Source organism: Sorex fumeus, unplaced genomic scaffold (assembly GCF_029834395.1).
Source record: "Sorex fumeus unplaced genomic scaffold, SorFum_2.1 ptg000128l, whole genome shotgun sequence".
Taxonomy (NCBI): domain Eukaryota; kingdom Metazoa; phylum Chordata; class Mammalia; order Eulipotyphla; family Soricidae; genus Sorex; species Sorex fumeus.
In genome coordinates this window covers 240,150-260,118 of record NW_026606185.1, presented here as the reverse complement: position 1 = coordinate 260,118, position 19,969 = coordinate 240,150, and the positions used below count along the sequence as shown (strand labels likewise).

The 19,969-nt window shown below is 63.7% G+C and overlaps 1 protein-coding gene across 1 annotated transcript in view; it reads left to right on the top strand.

Moving 5' to 3' along the window:
- SDK2 (sidekick cell adhesion molecule 2) overlaps positions 1-19,969 on the top strand; it is a 165,506-nt gene that overhangs the window by 144,029 nt on the left and 1,508 nt on the right. The window contains exons 37-44 of the mRNA XM_056138117.1: positions 1,788-1,974; positions 3,803-3,940; positions 4,460-4,621; positions 6,905-7,030; positions 8,756-8,920; positions 10,626-10,766; positions 11,495-11,633; positions 13,524-13,650. Coding sequence (XP_055994092.1) covers positions 1,788-1,974; positions 3,803-3,940; positions 4,460-4,621; positions 6,905-7,030; positions 8,756-8,920; positions 10,626-10,766; positions 11,495-11,633; positions 13,524-13,650 — 1,185 coding nt within the window. The remainder of the gene's footprint in view (positions 1-1,787; positions 1,975-3,802; positions 3,941-4,459; positions 4,622-6,904; positions 7,031-8,755; positions 8,921-10,625; positions 10,767-11,494; positions 11,634-13,523; positions 13,651-19,969) is intronic.

Genomic DNA, 19,969 nt, shown 5'->3' with positions numbered 1-19,969 from the left:
GTGAGGCTGTAATAGGGGCGGTGAGTGGGCGTGCCTAAAAATAGGGGCGGGGCTGATTGAGCGTGGCCGCGATGAGGCGGGGCTCCACCCCAGCCCAGGCTGTTGAATCCAGGAACCCACTGAAGTGCCGAGCACTGAGTAAAGCCCCTCTGTGCCCTGCATCAGGGCAACTGAGTCCACAAGCAGGCGGCCAGTACCACGGCCTGATGTGGTCCAGCTGGCCGGGGTTCAACCCCTTTGCACTGTCCTTAGCTCAGGATGGGACCCCTGAGCGTGCATGCCCCCCTCCACCAGGAACCGCATAGCACCACCCCCAGGGCCCACCAACAGCAGCCGCCACGCTGCACCAGCCTTTCTCCTGCCTCCCGTGTCCCCAGCCCACCGCCCTCTCTGCACACACACCCCCCCCATGACTCTCATGGCCTCCTGCCCCTCTCCTGAACCTCTTCCTAGTGGGTCTTCACGAAGCACTGTTTGGAAGGACCCCCTTGGGTCAGATCTGCACATGCAACTGTCCCTGCCTGTATGAGACTGAGCACGGGGAGCTTCTCCTCTGGGCCTTCCTCACTGGACACCTCCGGGTGCCTTTGCTGTTCCAGCTCTTCTCCGCGCCCCCTCGCTCCGCAGTCTCCCCATGCTCATCCTCTCTCATGCACTCCCCCCGCTGCAGGAAGGAGCTGACCCCAAGTCAGCACCAACTGGGGGCACTTTCACCCTCTAACCCCGGATAAAGGAGTGGCCTCGGGTATCACTCCAGGACAGAATGTTTTTACTGTGTGGGGGCTACGGGGGTGGCTGTGCTCAGGGCTTACTCCTGGTGGAGACTGGGGGGCCATATGCAGTTCCCAGGATGGAAACAGGGTCAGCCCTACACAAGGAAACAGGCTAAACGAGCCCTAATCTAGCTCTCTGGCCAAGAAGACTGTTTTTGCCGAGAAGAAAAAGGCTCAGAGAAATTCAGCAGTTTTCCAGTGACAAAATGTGCTACTGTCCCCCTCCACCAACCCCTACCCTGTACACACCCGCATGTGTATACACACACACACACACACACACACACACACCTACCTGGGGTGGGGCGTCTTGCCCTCCCACCAGCCTCAGCGCCTCCTTGCAAACAAGTCGCTCAAAGCCTGCACAAACCACTTTGGACAGCAGGTGGCACCAAATACCATCTAGTCCTCAGCAGAGTTGGATCTTGGCTTTCTAGAAGTTTCCATGGGTGCAGGGGAAGGGAGTGGAAGGGACTCCAAGGTCAGCCTGTCAGAGCGTGTGGATGCTGCCACTCCAGTTCTTCCCCTATTAGTCCAGGGAAGTGAGGTTTCGCAGGCCCCCACTGTCGAGGTGGGAGTGGTCAGCCCCTGCCCCCCGCCCCCCTCCACCCCGGGGTGACAGGCTTTGCAGACTGCCTGAACGTATCAGTGCAGTGGGGCAAGGGGAGCCTGGCAGCCTGCACCCTCAGCTGCTCCTGTGGGACCCCCACACTGTAGTAGTCAGGGTGCCCTGCCCCCATCAGCTCAGCCCCTGCAGTGGTTACTGCCCCCCCCCATCCTTGGGGGTGCTGTGCCTTGAACCCCACTAAACCCTCTAGGCCTGCAACACGCCCGTGGGGCTGTGACCCTGGGGGCCTCACCGGCTAGCAGAGACCCGGGTGTGGGGAAAGGAAAGTTCTGGAAGGCTTCTGACCTGTCCCTGCTGCTCCCTGTCCTAAATGGTGTGCCCCCCTCGCCCCCCAAGGAAGGGGAGGGAAGCGGGGGGCGCCCCTCACTCCCACGCCGCACCCACAGATCTACTTCTGGGAGGCCGAGCAGCAGAACCTCAGCGAGCGGCTCAAGACGCTCTTCCTGGCGGAGAACAGCGTGAAGCTCAAGAACCTGACGGGCTACACGGCCTACGCCGTCAGCGTGGCCGCCTTCAACGCCGCGGGGGACGGGCCCCGCAGCGCCCCCACCCGCGGCCGCACCCAGCAAGCAGGTGGGGAGGGGAGAGGGGAGCCCCAGGCTGCGGGGTGGGGGGCTTATCCGCCAGGCCCCGAGAGGTCCGTATTGGGCACTCACCCCGGGGACACGCTGCATGGGGGGCTGAGCGCCTACACGGGACCGTCAGAGGAGAATCGCAGCCTCCCCCAGAGGCCTGGAGGGACCCTCAGGTCCCCCCAACTCCCCTCTTCTTGCTGATGACCGGCGCCCCCCACCTCTATGTGTCTCCAATGTCTTGTTTCGTTCCTGGGATAAGTGACGGGCTTTGTCTGCATTTCACGCAGGCAGGGCAGAGAGGAGAGGGACCCTAAAGCCTCATCAGCAGTTGTCCTGGGTGGACCCCAGTGCCCACTCAGAATGTATGAGGGTGGGAGGGGGCTCAGGAGCTGGGCTGGGGGAGCCACAGGTGTCTTCCAAGGCTCCAGGCGGGGTCAGAGGTTACTCCTCGGGGGCCCACTCTTTTTTTATTTTTCTTTTTGAGTCACACCCAATGATGCTCAGGGGTTACTCCTGGCTCTACACTCAGGAATTACTCCTGGCAGTGCTCAGGGGACCATATGGGATGCTGGGAATCGAACTTGAGTCGGCTGCATGCAAGGCAAATGCCCTGCCTGCTGTGCTATCGCTCCAGCTTCTCGGGGCCCACTCTTGACTGCAGAATCCGGAGGATGCCAGAGGGCCCCAAAGGAAATGGGAGGGGGGAGCGAGGGGAGTCTGGGGGGAGTTGGGGTTCTCTGGAGCTGTCGTGGGGAGCGGGTGCACCTGAGCTGCAGGCACCAAGATGTTTCCTGTTCTTCAGAGATGCCTTTGGGGGGAATCCGGGGAGATGTCTCAGTAGGCCCAGTACAAGTTTGACGCAGGAAAATCGGGACTCCATCTCAAGTCCCATGGCCCCCCGAGCACTGAGCCAGGAGCAGCTCCCAAGCCCCCCTGGATGTGGCCCCAAACAACCAGTGCCAGAAGGCAACTCTGCGGCAGGGAGGTGACCCAGGACACACAGGGGCTTGGTTCAGTCCTGCCCCCGTGATGTCACGTGTGTACTGTTTGGATTCTCACTGTCTGGGACCCCGGCCCCGGCCCACACCCCCAGCCCCTCCCCGGGCTTCCTGTTGGAGTTTGGAGCATCCCCAGCCCAGCCTGTCTGTCCCCTCTTAAAGGGGTTTCCCGGCCCAAGCCCGAGCCGGCCCCCGCACATCCTCCCCTCCCGCGGCCCGCCTAGGCCTGTCCCTGCCCCTCTGTCGGCATCGGGCCGGACACGAGCCCCCGGAGCCCCAGCAGCCTGGCTCCCAGGAGCAGGACGTACCGTGCTTCCCGCGTCCCGACTGTGGGGTGGCAGGAAGGGCCCCCAGCCCACCTTCCTCCGTCAAAGGCCAGCCTGCTGGGGCGGAAGCCACGTGGCCGGCACTGGGGGGGCCCAGCCCAGCCACAAGCCCGGCCACCCAGAAGCCGGGGGTGCTGCCAGTGATGCTTCCTCCTCCCGGCTCTGTCCTTCCGGCCTGGGGTCACTCCAGGGCTTGGCGCCTGGACCATCCTGCCTGCAGCTGCCCCCAGCAGGATGGCCCGGTCCCTGTGGTTCAGCCTCTCCTTGTATCGTGTGCCCCGGCTCTGAGCCCGGCACCCCACCCGCCCTTACCAGGTCCCTGGTACCCCCTGCCCCCCACCCAGGAAGTCCTGGGCCCTGACCCAGGGCTCAGCCTGAGTCCTCCTCCTACCAGTGAAAAGCGGTTGCAGGGGCATACGTGGGAGTAGGGGGGTAGGACCCCTCCCACCCTGCTCCAGGCCCCCCGCTGAGGCTCTGAGGGGTCCTCTGCTTCCGCCCGCAGCTCCCAGTGCACCCGCTGCTGTCCGGTTCAGCGAGCTGACCACGACGTCGGTGAATGTGTCCTGGGATGCGCCTCGGTTTCCCAATGGGGTCCTGGAGGGCTACCGGCTGGTGTACGAGCCCTGCACACCCGTGGATGGTGAGCAGCGCCCCCACGCCTCTCATGGGGGTCAGCCGCAGAGCAGGAGAAGGGGGGTATCCATCTGCCCAGCTGGTACGGAAGACGAAGGCCAGGCCAGGCGGACGTAGGCCCCCACACAGCAGGTGGACATGGCTGAAGGTTGGAGGGAGTCAGACCCAGGGGCTGCCCCAGCAGCTGGAGCCCAGACAGGGGCAGGGGCACCCCCAGAGTCCTGGGGCTGCGCCCTGGTGGGCTGCAGAGCTGGCGTGTGGGTATCCGGGGGTGTCAGCCAGAGTCGGGGGGCTGGAGGTTGGGAGGGTGCTGGTGCTGGGCTCGGCCCGGGCCGTGGGGGGCTCGGGGTGGGCCCCCAGCTCTGACGTGGGTCTTCGTGGCAGGACGAGGGGGTGCACGCTCCCCAGATGCATGCTTGGGCCCCACGGCTGCTCGGACCCCTGCCCTGAGGAACCCCATTTCCTGAGCAGGGGTGGGGGTATGGGGGCCGGCCTTCTCCCAGCCTGCACTCTGCGCTCTCCCCAGGTGTGAGTAAGATCGTGACTGTGGACGTCAAGGGGGGCAGCCCGCTGTGGCTGAAGGTCAAGGACCTGGCCGAGGGCATGACTTACAGGTTCCGCATCCGCGCCAAGACCTTCGCCTACGGGCCTGAGATCGAAGCCAACGTCACCACGGGCCCCGGAGAAGGTAGGGGAGGGAGCACCCACGGCCGCCAGTCCCAGGTGTAGGGGGGTCCAGGGCTGTGCAGCCGTGGCAGGATGTGTGGTAGGCCACACAGGGCAGAAGCTGTGGGGACCAGGTGTGGACAGGGCGGGGCCAGGGAGGTGGTCTGAAGGAGACAGACCAGGAGGGGGTCCTTATAGGAGGGACCATCAGAGGCACACAAGTGACAGCCAGCTGGAGGCTGGAGTATCCTGGAGTACCCCATGGTATCCTGGAGTACCGCAGCATCTTACAGTATCCTGGAACATCCTCTGGTGTCCCGTGGGACACAGGAGTACCCTATAGTACTCTGTAGTATCCTGCAGTAGCTTACAGTGCCCTGCAATATTCTGCAGTCCCCCATAGTATCCTACAGAATCCTGAAGTACCCTAAAGATCCGGTAGTATCCTATAGTATTGAACAGTATCCTGTAGTAAACTACAGTATCCTGCAGTATCTTATAGTGTCATGCTATATTCTAGAGTATTTGGCAGTATGCTGTAGTATCCCATGGTATCCTATAGTATACTGTAGTATTCTGAAGTATTTGGCAGTATGCTGTAGTATTCCATGGTATACTATAGTATCTTGCTGTATCCTGGAGTATTTGGCAGTATACTGTAGTATCCTACGGTATCCTATGGTATACTGTAGTATCCTGGAGTATTTGGCAGTATGCCATAGTATCCCATGGCATCAGTATGCTGGAGTATTCTGAAGTATCCAGGAGCAGAGTCGAAAGGCCCAGAACTGGGGGGTTAGATTGTCCCAGCTGTGCCAGCCCCACCCCCGCATCACCAGAGAGAAGCCCTGGGCACTCCTGGATTCAGTGCAGATTCCTGGGCGCCCGGGACTCCTGCCTGGGAATGAGCATTCTCATGGCATTTGCTATGGGGATGGGTTGGGGATGTGGGAAGATGACACCCCCCAGGCTAAGGCTTCCTCCTGGGTAGGGTTGTGGGAACACAGTTGGGGGTCTAGGTCAAGTTGGGGGCCCAGTGCACTGTGGGGAGAGGGCAGGATGCAGGTTTGTGCATCAAACCGGAGGGAGCCAGCACCAGCACCACTGGCCAGAGCAGAGTGTAGAGGGGAGCACGGAGGGAGGGAAGGAGGGGGGAGGAGGGAGGGGAGGAGGTTTGATGACAGCTCCTGGGGCCCCACAGGGCGTGTGTGGTGGCTGAGGTTGTCACACCACAGGACGTCCCTCCACACCCAGACTCCCCCAGCTGCTACTCAGCCTCCCGGGACAGGACCTGAAGCTGCAAACTGCTGGGATCCCTCCAGCTCCTCCCCTCCTTCCCTCCCTCCTCCTCTCCCCACTCTCCCTTCAGCCCACAGCCTCTGTCACCTCCTGCTGCCCGCCCACTGGGCCTTCCCCACTGGCCCCCTGCCCGCCCTCCTCTCCCTGCCCCTTCCCTGTGGACTCTCACTCCCCAGAGCAGGGTTGGAAGGGAACCTGTGGGTGCAGGACACGGCCTGCCCCCTGCCCCCCATCTTCCTCTGCCCCAGCCCCACCTGCGCCTCCTCTCACCTGAGCGGCTTCCGGCTTCCGGGGCCCACTGCCAGGGCAGGGCAGGGCAGGGCCGTTAGAGGACAGGCCGTCCTGCCCTGGGGCCTTGCTGGGGGGCGGGGAGCAAGAAGTGCAGAGGAGGTGGCACTGGGCCCCCTGGGACCCGAGCTCCTAAGGGACACAGCCCCTGGCTTACCCCAGTCCCCTGGGCCGGGAGCACTCCCTGCAGCCTGTCCATGAGCCCCACGCCTGGGGGTGGTCTTCAATCTCACCCTGCTCACTCACTGCTCTCTCCCCTCCCCTCGCCCCTTAGCCAGGGGACCCCACCACCTCCTGGGTCCAGACTTTGGGGTCCCAGGGCTGGAGTGTGCTGGAGACCAGGATTGGTGGGGATGGCATGAGCTGGGGATGGGGGGAGTGATAGGAGATCCCTGCCCACCCCCAGTGCCTGGAGAAGGGGCTCCAGCCTCTGAAGGGAGCACAGCCACGCACTCCCTCCCACCTCCGCCTTTCCACCAGCCCCAGGGTTGGCAGACCCCTGCCCCACTACCCTGGGCCCTCCACACCTCCCCCCCCCCCACCCAACACACACACCTGCTGCCCCTACAACAGCCTCGGGACTCACCGGCCAGAAGGCTCTTGTGGAAGAGGAAACAGGCAGAGGGATATGGGGGTGGGACTCCCAGCTCTCAGGACCCCCCCAAACCCCTCCCTGCCACGGCCCCCTGCCCGCTCCCACACGCTGGCCTGTCTGCAGGTGCCCCGGGGCCCCCCGGCGTGCCCATCCTCGTGCGCTACAGCTCGGCCATCGCCATCCACTGGTCCAGCGGCGACCCTGGCAAGGGGCCCGTCACCCGCTATGTCATCGAGGCCAGACCTTCAGGTGTGTGTGGGTGGGGAGGCTGGTGGGGGGGGGCAAGCCTGGTCTCCCGAGAATCCTAGGCCCCCTACCCGGACGCTGCGTCTTGGTTCATCTGCCGAAAAGGTCCTGGTGGACTCCGGGTGAATCCAGGGGGGAGTTGGACAGGGGAAGACGGGGCCCAGGCCGGGGACTCCCAGGTGAGATCCTGCCAGTGGGGTGGAGAGCCTTGAAGAAGTCAAGTAGGGGGCGGTTGGTTCAATGGGCAGAGCTCAGGATCCATCCGCCCCAAAACAAAGGTAGGTGTCAGAGGAACAGTCAAACCACACACCCTTGGGGCTGCAGTGAGAGCTCACGGGTCAGGACAGAAGCCTGACCCCCACCTGGGACCGCGGGGCCCAGCTCTGGGGGCCCCCGGCACCGTGGGGCCAGGCATGCAGCTGGCCAGCCTGTGGCCCAGACATCACCTCAAGGGGCTCCTGGCTGCCCTGAGCCTGCTAGGGAGCCCCAAACCAAGAGAATAAACAGACAGCCTGCCCTCCACGCCATCCCTCCCACCACCTGGGAAGAGCCCGTGCCTGGGCTACCCACACCCGCCCAGGTCAGCCTCTGTGGCCCACGTGAGCGTACCAGGAAGTTCTTGTAACCTGACCACGGCTCCTGCGCCTGAAACCGCGTCTGAAGCCGCCGATCAGCATCTCTTTGGCTCCTGTTTCACCGGCCCCAGCCTGCTCCAAAGGCTCGGCTCCATGGGGCCGGCCCTGCCGCGTGCTTGCCAGAACCGCCAGCTCCCATGTGGAATTCCATGGCTCTGGAATTCCGTGGCTCTGGAATTCTGTGGTTCTGCGATTCCGTGGCTCTGGAATTCTGTGGTTCTGGGATTCCGTGGCTCTGGGATTCTGTGGCTCTGGAATTCTGTGGTTCTGGGATTCCGTGGCTCTGGAATTCTGTGGTTCTGGGATTCCGTGGCTCTGGAATTCTGTGGTTCTGGGATTCCGTGGCTCTGGAATTCTGTGGCACTTCACGTGAGGCGATGGAGTTCAGAAGGAAAAACACCTCTTGTTCCTGCACCATGGATGACAAGGGAGACCCCTAACTAATGGGGTCTGGTCAAGTGAGACCAGGGGGAGGTCTGAAGCTTCCTGTCACATCAGCTGGGGTGGCAGGTGTCGCTCACAAGCAAAGAAGCATCCAGGCCCTTCTGGAAGCTCTCCCCAGGCTCATCGTTACTGTCTCAAATTGCTGACCCAGCTCCCGGGTGGGTCCAGGCTCGGGGACGCTGCGCCCAAGACTCACCACCCTTCCTTCCGGCTGTTGCATGGGCCCCGAGAGCCAGGCCCCGTCTATGTTGCATCTGGTTGGCCAGCCGGGAGGCCGAGCTGTGGAATGTGGCCTCTGGTCCAGGCCCGGGGGGGGGGGGGGGGGGGTCCTGGCATGGGACCCAGCGTTCCAGGTTTGGGTGTGTGGTGTGAGCCCCGAGGCAAGGGGAGCCCCCTGCTGCCCCTCCTGCGATGGAGCGGCCCCCAAGTGATGGAGTGTCGTCAGCCACGGTGGCCGGAATGGAACGCAAGACGCCCGCCTCTGCCCCACCCAGGCCCCACCACCCCTCAGAATTCTTAGAAAACTCATGAGGAGGTCAGGGACCCCCATAGAGGCATCTTAAGCCTCGGGGGAGATGCACCTGAGCCCCCGCCAGGCGGGGGGGTTCCTGACTCCCCGCCCCACCGCCGCCTCTCTGCACCCCTGCAGATGAGGGGCTCTGGGACGTGCTCATCCGAGACATCCCCAAGGAGGTGACATCCTACACCTTCAGCATGGACATCCTGAAGCCTGGCGTCAGCTACGACTTCCGTGTCATCGCCGTCAATGACTACGGCTTCGGCACCCCCAGTAGCCCCTCCCAGTCAGTGCCCGGTAGGTGGCGGGTCGGGGGGGGCACCCAGGGCCCGGTCCCCCTGTCCTCCCCAGCAGCGCACCCCCAGCAGGCCCTAAACCAGCCTTGGGTCCTTGGGGTAGTGGGCAGCACCTGGTGCCCTGCGTGCCCTTGGGACTCTGGAGGAGTCCAGTGAGGGGCCCACTCACAAGCTGCCTCTCCACTGCCCCTGCTTCTGTGTCCAGAAAGAGCCCTTCCAAGGGCTCCAGAAGTCGGTGTTGGGGTTGTCTGCAGTCAGATGACTGGGACAGGGTGTCAGGCCTGAAACTGCTTCCACGGCAACCCCCAAAGACCCCAGGGACAGGCTCAGCTGCTGGACGCTGCCCTGTTAGGGGGAAGGGGACCTCTCTCCTCCTCCCCCTCTTTCTCGTTCTCCTTGTCTCCCTCCTCCCCTTCCTCTGCCTCTTCTCCTCCTCCTCCTCCTCCCTCCCCACCTGACAAGTCTCACAGCCCACAAGCCACCCCCCCCCCCAGGCAGAAATCTCCCCTGACCCATCCCCGTAGCTTCCAGGACCTTCGAGCTGCCCACATGCTTGTGCCTGCCCAGAACCGGGCAATGGGGGAGAGAATGAGCTGGCCAGGGATGGACAGGACTGACCACACAGGGCAGGAGCCCAGACCAGAGCTGGCCAGTCGTAGAGGGCATTGGCAGGGGTGCTTCACAGAGGGGAAGGGGCCCCCAGTTGCTCAAGGACCCCCTGGAAAGAGCAGCCCACCTGGGAAGGCTGAGTTTGGAGGGTGCCCTCCAGTGCTGAGGTCACCCGGCCTCTCCCCAGTGTGCTCAGGAGACCGCATGGGGTAGTGAGCAGCACCTGGTGCCCTGCGTGCCCTTGGGATTCTGGAGGAGTCCAGTGAGGGGCCCACTCACAAGCTGCCTCTCCACTGCCCCTGCTTCTGTGTCCAGAAAGAGCAGGTCCTGAGGGATGAGCCCTCCAGGGCCCCGCAGCCCTGGCAGCACCTGCCAATAGAACACTAAATGGGAGACCCCAGAGACCAGTAATGGGATGGGGGGCGCAAACCCCTCCCTCGGTCCTAGGCCATGGCAGGCATCACCAGCCGTTCCTGCACTATCGATCCCAGCGCGGACCCATTCAGCATAAATCCATCCAAACACTAACCGCTCCCAACACTAATCAATCCCAGCATTAACTCATCCCATCGCTCGCGTCCCGAGTACCCTCAGTCAATCCCTGCATTGATTAATCCCAGCACTAACCGATCCCAGCCCTAATTGATCCCAGCACTAATTGATCCCAGCCCCAATTGATCCCAGCCCCAATCCACCCTAGCCCAAATCAATCCCAGCACTAATCAATCCCAGCACTAATTCATCCAAGCCCAATAACCAATCCCAGCACTAATCCATCCTAGCCCAAACTGATCCCAGCACTAATCAATCCCAGCCCCAGTTGATCCCGTAGCACTAATCGATACCAGCCCCAATCCATCCTAGCCCCAATCAATCCCAGCACTAATAGATCCCAGCCCCATCGATCCCCGCACTCCTATCCAGCGCCCCTCGGTGCTCTTCCTCAAACACCTCCTGGCCATCCCTTTCCATGGACTGGAGCTGACACTTGGCCAAGGCCGTCCCCGCCCACCATAGCTCAGAGATAGCTGGTCCAGGGGCCAGAGGGCAGGCAGGGGCTGCCCGCTCCCTGGCCTGACCTCGACCCCGTGGTCCAGCCCAGAGAGCCAACCCCTTCTACGAGGAGTGGTGGTTCCTGGTGGTCATCGCCTTGGTGGGCCTCATCTTCATCCTGCTCCTGGTCTTTGTGCTCATCATCCGCGGCCAGAGCAAGAAGTACGCCAAGAAGACGGACTCGGGTGAGTGCAAGGGCAGGGGGGGTCACTCGGTCCTGCTGAGCGGGGCGGGGGGGCGGGAGGGAGGGGGCTGCCGCTGTCTCCTTCTGGAGGTCCGGATTCAGGGAAGCAACTGCAACGCCGAAAGAAGGGGTGGGAGAGAAACCGCCAGGGTTAAGGTGCTCGACTTGTGACCCGGGTTCAATTCCTGGCACCACGTGTGCCCCCCACCACGGCCAGGAGTAAGCCCTGGGCACCACTGTAAGTGGCCCAAACCCTCCACCCTCCAGAAACGAAGTCTAAGGGAGGAGATCTGGGGAGACGGACTCAGAGCTGGGGCATGTGGGAGGCCGGACATCCCCAGGAGCAACCCCAGACACTCCCAGCCATCGCCTGGGCCCCCCCTGGGGGTCTCCCCAATAAAGAGCGGGAACGGGGAGGAAAGGGGAAAACGAGGGAAGAACATCCGGGGAAATGCACTGACCTGAGAAAGGGGGCCAGGAAGAAGCGGAAGTCCCAGCACATGGGCTTTGCGTGCGAGTCTACGGTGTGACCCCCGTGCTGCGGGACCCCTAAAGGCTGCTGGGGTAGCCCTGTTGGCCCCAGCACAGAGCCACCCAGCCCGAGGGTCCCCAGGGGTGACCTCAGGCCCCCTGAGCACTGCTGGGGGCCGAGAACGAGGGGCCCAGCCGGTGGGGTGAGGAGCCCCTAGTGGGAAGAGCCGTGGGGTGACCAGCCAGTTCTGCCCCCAGGGAGCAGCTCCAAGCCAGGGGCCCTGGGCCATGGGGAGATGATGAGCCTGGACGAGAGCAGCTTCCCCGCCCTGGAGCTCAACAGCCGCCGGCTGTCCGTCAAGAACTCCTTCTGCCGCAAGAACGGCCTCTACACCAGGTAGGCCGCCCAGCCTTGGCCCCGCACACAGCTCAGAACCTTGAGGGACCAACAGCTCCAGGAGGGGAGCAGAAGCCCAGAAGCCGGGGGCAGGGCCCAGAGCCAACACACACACACACACACACACACACACACACACACACACACACACACAGAGCCCCAGGCAGGCCCCAGGGCTGTGCCCAGGAAGCAGAATGAATGCAGGAATGAATGCAAATCGCTGGCAGGACTCTGCAGGCGGCCTCGGGGCTTGGCCGCAGCTTAGCAACGTCCCCGAGGCCACGGCCAACACTGGCCTCCTCGGTGCACCCAGAGAGGCTGCAGGGCTGGAGGAGCCAGGACCCGCCCCCACCCCCCTGCAGGAGCCTCCAAGGGCAGCTCCTGCTACGCAGAGGAGGGGGAGGCGGCGGGGACCCCAAGTCCCACCTTCCCTGAGCCCCAGCCCCTCCTGCCCCGCTGCCCAGGGCGGCCAGGCTGCCCATTTCCTGGGTGGGGGCAGCCGCTGGAGTCCAGCCCCTCCTCCTGTGTGACCTGGCCACTCTCTGCTCCCAGGGACCCGGGAGACATTTGGGGGGGGGGCGGGGGGACATGGCCTGGGACTCCTGGGCCCTTCCACATTCTGGCCCCTGCAGCGGGGCGGGCACGGCTTACAATGCCCCTCTGTCCGGCCCGCAGGGAGGCGCCCTGTGCGTTCAGGGGGGGCACGAGGGAGGAGCGTGGGCAGCGGGCGCCTCTCAACCCGCCCCCCTGCCTGCCCAGCCCAGCCTGGGGGAAGAAAGAGGCATTTGAGGCCATGGTTAGACCCGAGTGGCCTCCACAGCCCCGCCAGGCTGGCTCTGGGGATGGGGGGCGCCTCCCCACTGCCCACAGCTAAGCACAGACTCAGCCCAAGGGGCCCAGCACAAGGTGCCAAGGCAGAAGCACTGCCTCGGCCATGTCCCTGCAGCCCCACTCCCACCCCCCCTCCCCCCTTCCCTCCCCTCCCTCACCCCCTCACCTCTCCCCTCCCACTCATTCTCCCCTCCCCACACTTCTCTCCCCAATCTTCCTCATCCTACTCCTTCCCCTCTCCCACCCCTTACCTCTCCCCTCCCCCTCCTCATCCCTCCCTTCCCCTCCCCCCTCCCCTCCCCCTCACTCCTCTCACCCCCCCCTCCCCTTACCCCCCCCCACTTCTCTCATCACATTCTCCTCCCCCCTCCCCTCCCCCAGGTCCCACCAAGTCAGTGTGAGTCAGGGTCCCAGGTGTCTGAGAGCTGCCTCTGAGCCGGGATGTTATGGCATAACGGGGAGGGGTGGGTCAGGCAGAGGACAGGGTGCGGTCTGCGTCCTCCTCACCCTGCCTGAGATTTCTGCCCTGACCCTGAGCCATGAGCAGACCACGGGGATCCAGCCAGGGTCCCGGAAGCTGCTGAGGAGAAGCCGCACAGCAGAGTGGGGAGACCCTGGCCTCAGCCCACAGCCCCCATCCCCCCTCCATCCCCCTCCAGCTTGCAGAGCCCCGGGACTGGGGTGCCCTGACCCCCCCCATTTGCTCGGATGGGTCAGAATGGGGTGACCTCCCCCCGACCCCCGTGGCTTGCAGGAGAGGGTCAAGGGGCCAGGGATGCAGCGCCCTGCTTGGACTTTTGGACTTTCTTGGACTGCAGACTCTGGGACAGAGTGCTCCCTCCCACCTGATCCCCCACCAGGCCCCACTGGGACCCCAGAGCCCGCTGGGCCCCTCAGACTCTGCCGGGACCCCCAAAGCCCGCCGGAACCCCAGAGCCCACCAGCCAAGCTGCGGTCTCTGAAGGTCCAGCCCGAGATGCGGGGAGAGGACAGAGGGGCCCGCTGCCTGTACCCCACCCCGGCCCCCCACGAGACTCTCAGCCGCCCCCCTCTCCACAGGTCTCCACCGAGGCCCAGCCCAGGCAGCCTCCACTACTCGGACGAGGACGTCACCAAGTACAATGACCTCATCCCCGCCGAGAGCAGCAGCCTTACCGAGAAGCCCTCCGAGATCTCCGACTCCCAGGTGAGGGCCAGGTGGCCCCTCACCCTCAGCCCTGTGGCCGTCCCCTTCCTGACCCATCGGTCACCCTGAAGGGGCCCCAGGAACTTCCCAGCAGCCCTGGGCCAGGCTCGGCTCAGAGTTCACACCAGGGGGTCCCCCATTCTTGATGATCTGAGACACGCCCACATGCGTGACCCCGAGACTCACAAGCCTCAGGCCTGGGTGGCTCGGGAGAGGCTGACAACTCAGCGGGGCCAGGTGGACACTGGTACTGACCAGTCCCGCCGTGGGACTCTGAAGGTGTGGATGGGCAATCTGCGTTTGGCACCCACCCACTGGCTGAGCCCTTGCCTGAGTGGGCCCTCCAGGGTGGGGGAGAAGCCCGGGACCTCAATTTCCCCATCTGTGAAATGGGAGGGAAGGATCCTCACATGGGTTCACGGGTCGGGTTCAACACAGTGTCCAGCCAATCACAACTGTGCCCGCAGTGGAGGTTGGGGCCTCTGCAGACCCTGTGCCCCTTCCCTGGGGTGTGAAGCGGGCGCCAGGGATGTGGTCCACCCCCAGTGAGGGCACCTGGACCTCCGGGTGACACAACACAGTCCTTCTGGCCATGGGAGCTACAGAGAGGAGGCCTGGGCGGGGGGGGGGGGGGGGGGGGAGGGGGAGGGGAGGGATCCCGTGCCCTGGACCTTCCTGACCAGCTTGGAGAGGGAGAGGACAAGAAGGCAAGGCTCCTGCAGACAACAGGGCCGGGGGCGGGACAGGTGCCTGAGGCTGGATCCGGGCCCAGGGCTGCCCCAGGTTGCCTGGTTACTGGTCAGCAGAGCCAGAAGGCGGTTGGGGGATGGACACCACACTGAGCCCGGCTTTTGGGGACCAGGATGCTCTAAGGGGGCCAGACTGCAGCCAGACCTGGGGGGGGCACCATTTTCCTCCCCCCCCCCCCCCGCCCCCGCTGTGTCCCTGAGGGACCCAAGGCAGATTCGGAGGACTGAGACTGGGCCCAGCCAACGCTCGGGGCTAAGCACATGCGTGGCCTGCGGGTGCCCTGGGCTCCACCCCTGGCACCAGGAGTGAGTGCAGGCACTGGCTTTCGGGTCGCTGCAGGCAGCGTAGGAGTCTGAGGGCTCGGCCAGAGCACTTACCCCCAAGACAGGAGAGCCAGGAGGACTGAAGGGCCTCAGCCTGCCCTGACCCGCTGTGTCCCCCAACCCGCCCCACTCCAGGCAGTGACACAGCCACCACTGAAATGCTGACGTTCAGGGCAAGAGCGATAGTACAGAGGGTCACACATTTGCCTTGCATGTGGCCGACCCGGGTTTGATCCCCATCATCTCCTGCGGTCCCCTGAACATTGCCAAGAGTGGCCCCTGAGCAGTGCTGGGTGTATCCCAAACCACCACCTCCACCCCCCAAAAAACCCATAAAATGCTGAATTTCTCTGTCCTTACCCCTGAACTCCTCAGAGGACACCAGGAGGGCGGCCCCGGAGTGGACTGTCCCCCCTCCAGCACGTACGCTCTGTCCAGTCCCGGGTGGGGGAATCTGTTCCCAGCCCGGGTTGGTTGTGGGGCGGGGAGGGGCTCTGAGCAGTCTGGGGATGGGTGTGGACACGGCCCAGCTCCCCAGGGCCCCCAGGCGGGAGAGGGAGCAGGTGCCCCAGTGCTGCCCAGGGGCCAGTGGCTGCCCAGTGAGGGGCAGGCTGCCCACACCCTCCCGCAGGGCCGCATCGTCAGACTGGACCCAGGCACCCACCCTGCACCCCTCCCCTCCCATCAGGTCCCCTCAGCCTCTCGTACCCACCCCCCACACACAGTTTACAGTCTGAGCCAGAACCCCCAGGGACAGGCGCCAAGATGGGCGGAAATGCTCCCGCCAGCTCCCTGGTTTAGGGTAAACACAGTGGCTGTGGGAGTTACATGCATGTGTACATGCACACACACACACACAAACATGCTCTCACACATGCACACATGCTCACACGCATGCTCTCACATGTGCACATACATGCATGTTCACACACGTGCACACATGCTCACATAAGTGTGCACCATGCTCAAGCACATGCACGTGCTCACACACACCCATGCTCACACACGCATGTACACACTCATACATACATGCTCACACGTGTGCACACATGCTCAAGCACACCCAAATACTCATATGCACACACACATGTTCAACATGCTCACACGTCCATGCACATATACGCACGCACACATGCTCACACACGCAGACCCCTCGCAGGACAGGCTTTCCCAGGACTGGGCCAGGACATGTCCCCAGAAGGCCCCTTGTGTGCCTGGGCTACTGGCGGGGGCTGGCTGGGGGACAGGCCAGGCAGGCTTTGAGGAGCACTGAGTGGCTTATTTGAAGCTCAGAGACGCAGGTATTCAGCCAGAATACCACGTGAAGGACACGCAGGGTCGGGCCTGTGACCGTTGGGGTGCAGGGGCAGAGAGACTGTGTGGGGAGCTCTCAGTGAAGAACTCATTGCCCTGGAGACTCCCTGGAGGACTGCCTGGAGGAGGTGGCAATTCATCTGGCCGTTGAACAGGATGGGGGTGCTGGAGGCAGGGCTGGAGAGGGGCAGGAGTGTCAGGCCCTCCCTCTCTACATGCCCCGGGTCTCTCTGCTTGTCTGCAGGCAGCCTGGGGCTGATGGCCCCTACTTCCAGCTTCTCACAGGCCCCAGAGGCCAGCATTTGTGCCGGACTCCTCCTTCACTTCCAGCAGGTCCAGGGGCCAAGAGAATGAGGTGGGGGTGGGGCCGCGCGCTAGACTACTGTGTCCAAGCCCTGCTGGCCCCACACTCTGGGGGAACACCTAGCCATGCCCGGTGGTGGGAGGAGCCCCGCTGAGCAGTTGGGGAAACTGAGGCTAGAGGGCCACAAGGTTCGAGTCTCGGCTCACACAGGGGACGGGGAGAACAACCCTGGCTCAGCCGGGCCCTCAGACAGCCAAGGCCACGCGCGGGTCATAGCTGCCCCCAGCGGCCACCTGTCTGGGCTGGCCCACGCCAGCGGTCACTGCTGACCTCCCAGCTGGGGCAGAGGGAGGCTGTGGACGCCCCAGGGGTAGACACTTAGCAGTGCCCACCCCCACCCCACCCCAGCAGACCACGCCCCTCCAGCCCAGACCCCGGGTCAAGGGTGAACGTGACCCCAGAACCACAGAGGGGGCGTCTGGCTGCAATGGAGAGTTTGAGCCCCCTCCCCCAGTCTCCACACCAAAGCCCCTGTGACCCTCCAGTCTCCAGGCCACGCCCTTCGCTGCCCTGCCCTCCTGGGACAGAGGCTTGGGCCCCTCCCTTCCCCACACCTCTCCCCTCCCGCCAGGGTCTCTGCCAGCTGAGGGGCTCTGCATCCCGGCCTGCCCTGAAAGGCCCCTTTGTGGCTGAGGTGAATGCATGTGCGTGCGCACGCGCGCACACACACACACACACACACACACACACACACACACACACACACACACACACGGCTCCCAGGCCCTCAGCCCCGTCCCCTCCTCTGTCTTCCTTCTCCCCCTCATCCCGCCCCCCTCCAGAGAAGAAACAGATTGCAGGAGAGGGGGGGCTCCACTGATCACCAGGGGCAGGGGTGCAGACCCGCCCCTGTCCCTCAGACGCCCCACCCCCCTCCTCTCCCACGCAGTTTCCACGCCCTCCCCTCCCCACAGCCCTGGCAGAATCTGAACCCCCTTGCACACTCTGGCACTTCGGGAGCCTGGGGTGGGGCGGTGCGGGGGAGGGGAGCCTTGGATAAACGGGCTTCCGAATCTGGCCCCCCGAAGAGGGCTGGACCCGCCTCCGGCCTCTCTGGAGCACCAGCCGGGTGGGGGCGAATATTCCCCTCCATCTGTGTATTGGCAGGGACCCCCATCCCCACTGTGGATCTTTGGGGGCCCCCTCGCGCTCACTGTGCCCAGGTCTCTCCTGTGCTCGCTCATGAGGCCTCAGAGATGGGTCCGAGTGACCCAGGTGGCCAGGGGTCAGCCACAGCCTGGCCCAGAGACCCCCAGCCCCGTGGCAATGGGCCACACAGGACCCTCCTCCTCCCACTGCGGCGGGACACGGGCACCTCAGTGGCCGTACCAGCCCGGGCCCTGCCCAGCATACGGGAACTGGGCCGGCCGGGCCGCTTTGCTCTCGCCGCTATTGTCTGTGTTGCAAAGAGCCGGTTTGCATTGTGCGGCCCTGCATCACCGTCACCAGCAGAGCTGGGAGCTGGCCGGCCCGGAACTTTCCATTGTCCTGGGCACTGGCTCTGCCCACCAAGAGGGCGGAGGTCCTGGGGGCATTGGCTGGGGGGCGGGGGGAGGGTCGCTGGGAATGGGGGGCAGAGAGTGGCTGGGCCCAGAGGAAGGTGTGGAGGACAGCTGGGCAGGACAGAGAGGTCAGCGGCCGGTCTAACGGGCAGGCGTCCATCCCTGCCGGCATGGGCCCTCCGTGGCCGCTGGGGCAGGGGAGTGCCCTGTCCAGCCCCCCATACTGCCCTGTCCACCTTTGCAGCGAATGAGTTTAAAATGACCATTCAGGGTCAAGCCAGATCCCAGCGGAGAGGGCGTTTGCCTGGCATGCGGCCAATCTGGGTTCAATCCCCGGCACTCCCTAGGGTCCCCTGAGCACTGCCAGGAGTAATTTCTGAATGCAGAGCCAAGAGTCAGCCCTGAGCATGGCTGGGTGTGGCCCCCCCCAAAAAACAAAATAAACAAATAAGCTTCTCTACCTGGGGACTGTAGCCAGGCAGACACCCCACCACCTCCAAGCTGGCGGCGGGGGGGGGGGGGGGGGGGGGGGGGAGAGGAGAAGGGGGAGGGACAGGGCAGCCGCGGGCGTGCCTTGCTGAAGCAGCATCTCGCTGGGAAGGCGCTAACATCCGGCCCAGCGTGGCTCTTCCCCAGAGTTCCAGAAGTTTCCCATCCCCATCTGTTGTCTTCGTTCTCACAGCACGGCTGGGAGCTGGGGTGGGGGAGGGGCGGGGTATTTTTAGCCTCCGTTCAGATTCGGGGCTGTTGCTCTGGTTTCACCACCACCACCCTCCCCCGGCCCCTGCCACCCCCAGCAGACAGAGAGCCCCACACGACTTCCAAATGCTTAGCAGATTCGCTTTATTAACGTCGTTGCGTTATTAAAACCCCCCAGCAGTGAGGGAGGTTGGGCGGCAGCAGACTGGTCTGGGGCTAGAACCCCGGGCCTGACGCCTGCCAGACCCCTGCCCTGCCTCAGAGTCACCCCCACAGCCCCGGGATCCGCGATCTTAAGAAGCCAGAACCAGGGGAGACGGTCCTGAGGCTCAGGAAATGGCCTTGCAGGTGGTCAGCTCTGGTTTGATCCCCCAGTACCCCCAGAGGGTCCCCGAGCCCCTCCGGGAGTGATCCCCAAGCACAGAGCCAGAAGTCAGCCCTGAGCACCCCTGAGTGTGGCCCGAGAACAGGAGCCAGGGCTGCAGCAGAAGGACAACGGGGAAGGACAGTCTGAGCAGCCAACTCAGGTTCGATCCCTGTTACCCCGCATGGTCCCCTGAGCACCGCCAGGAGGGATTCCTGAGCTCTGAGCCAAGAGTAACCCCTGAGCACCGCTGGGTGTGGCCCAAAAAAACTAGGGGAAAAAACCCACAAAGCACCTCCCACCCGCTTCACACACATGCACGCATGCGTGCGAGTGCGCACGCACAAAGTCATTACTATTCAGTGTTTTTCAAACTAAGCTTCTGGGTGAATCCTGTGTGAATGTGCAATTCTCTGGGTGGTATTTTCTCTTGGGCGTATTTCCATGTTGCTTTGTCTTGAGGACCTGCCCCTGGCCACTGGGGGCCACCGGGCCACCACGCAGAGGTGCTGGCCAGACTCGCAGAGGCAGAAGTGGCACCTGGAACCCCGAGTCCCTGGGCACGTGCTCCTGATGCCGTCTCGGGGCCCCCACACGCAGGTCTCCCCCGGGGAGTGGGCACGGCCGTTCTGGGTTACATGTGTGGGAGCATGAGGGGCCGGTGGACCCCGAGTAGGATTCAGTCAGTCGGGGCTGGAGCCATAGTACAGCGGGGAGGGTGTTTGCCTTGCACATGGCCAACCCGGGTTCGATTCCCAGCATCCCATATGGTCCCCCGAGCACCACCAGGAGTAATTCCTGAGTGCAGAGCCAGGAGGAACTGCTGAGCATCGCTGGGTGTGACCCGAAAAGAAAAAGGAAAAAAAGAATTCAATCAGTTGAGGGGCCTCTGTGTCCATCTTATGACTGACACTGGAGAAAAAATGGCAATTCATGTGAACCCCTGGACACTCGGAGGTCTCCAGTTCCCAGGGGCCCAGCACAGCCCAGCAGGGCCTCATGG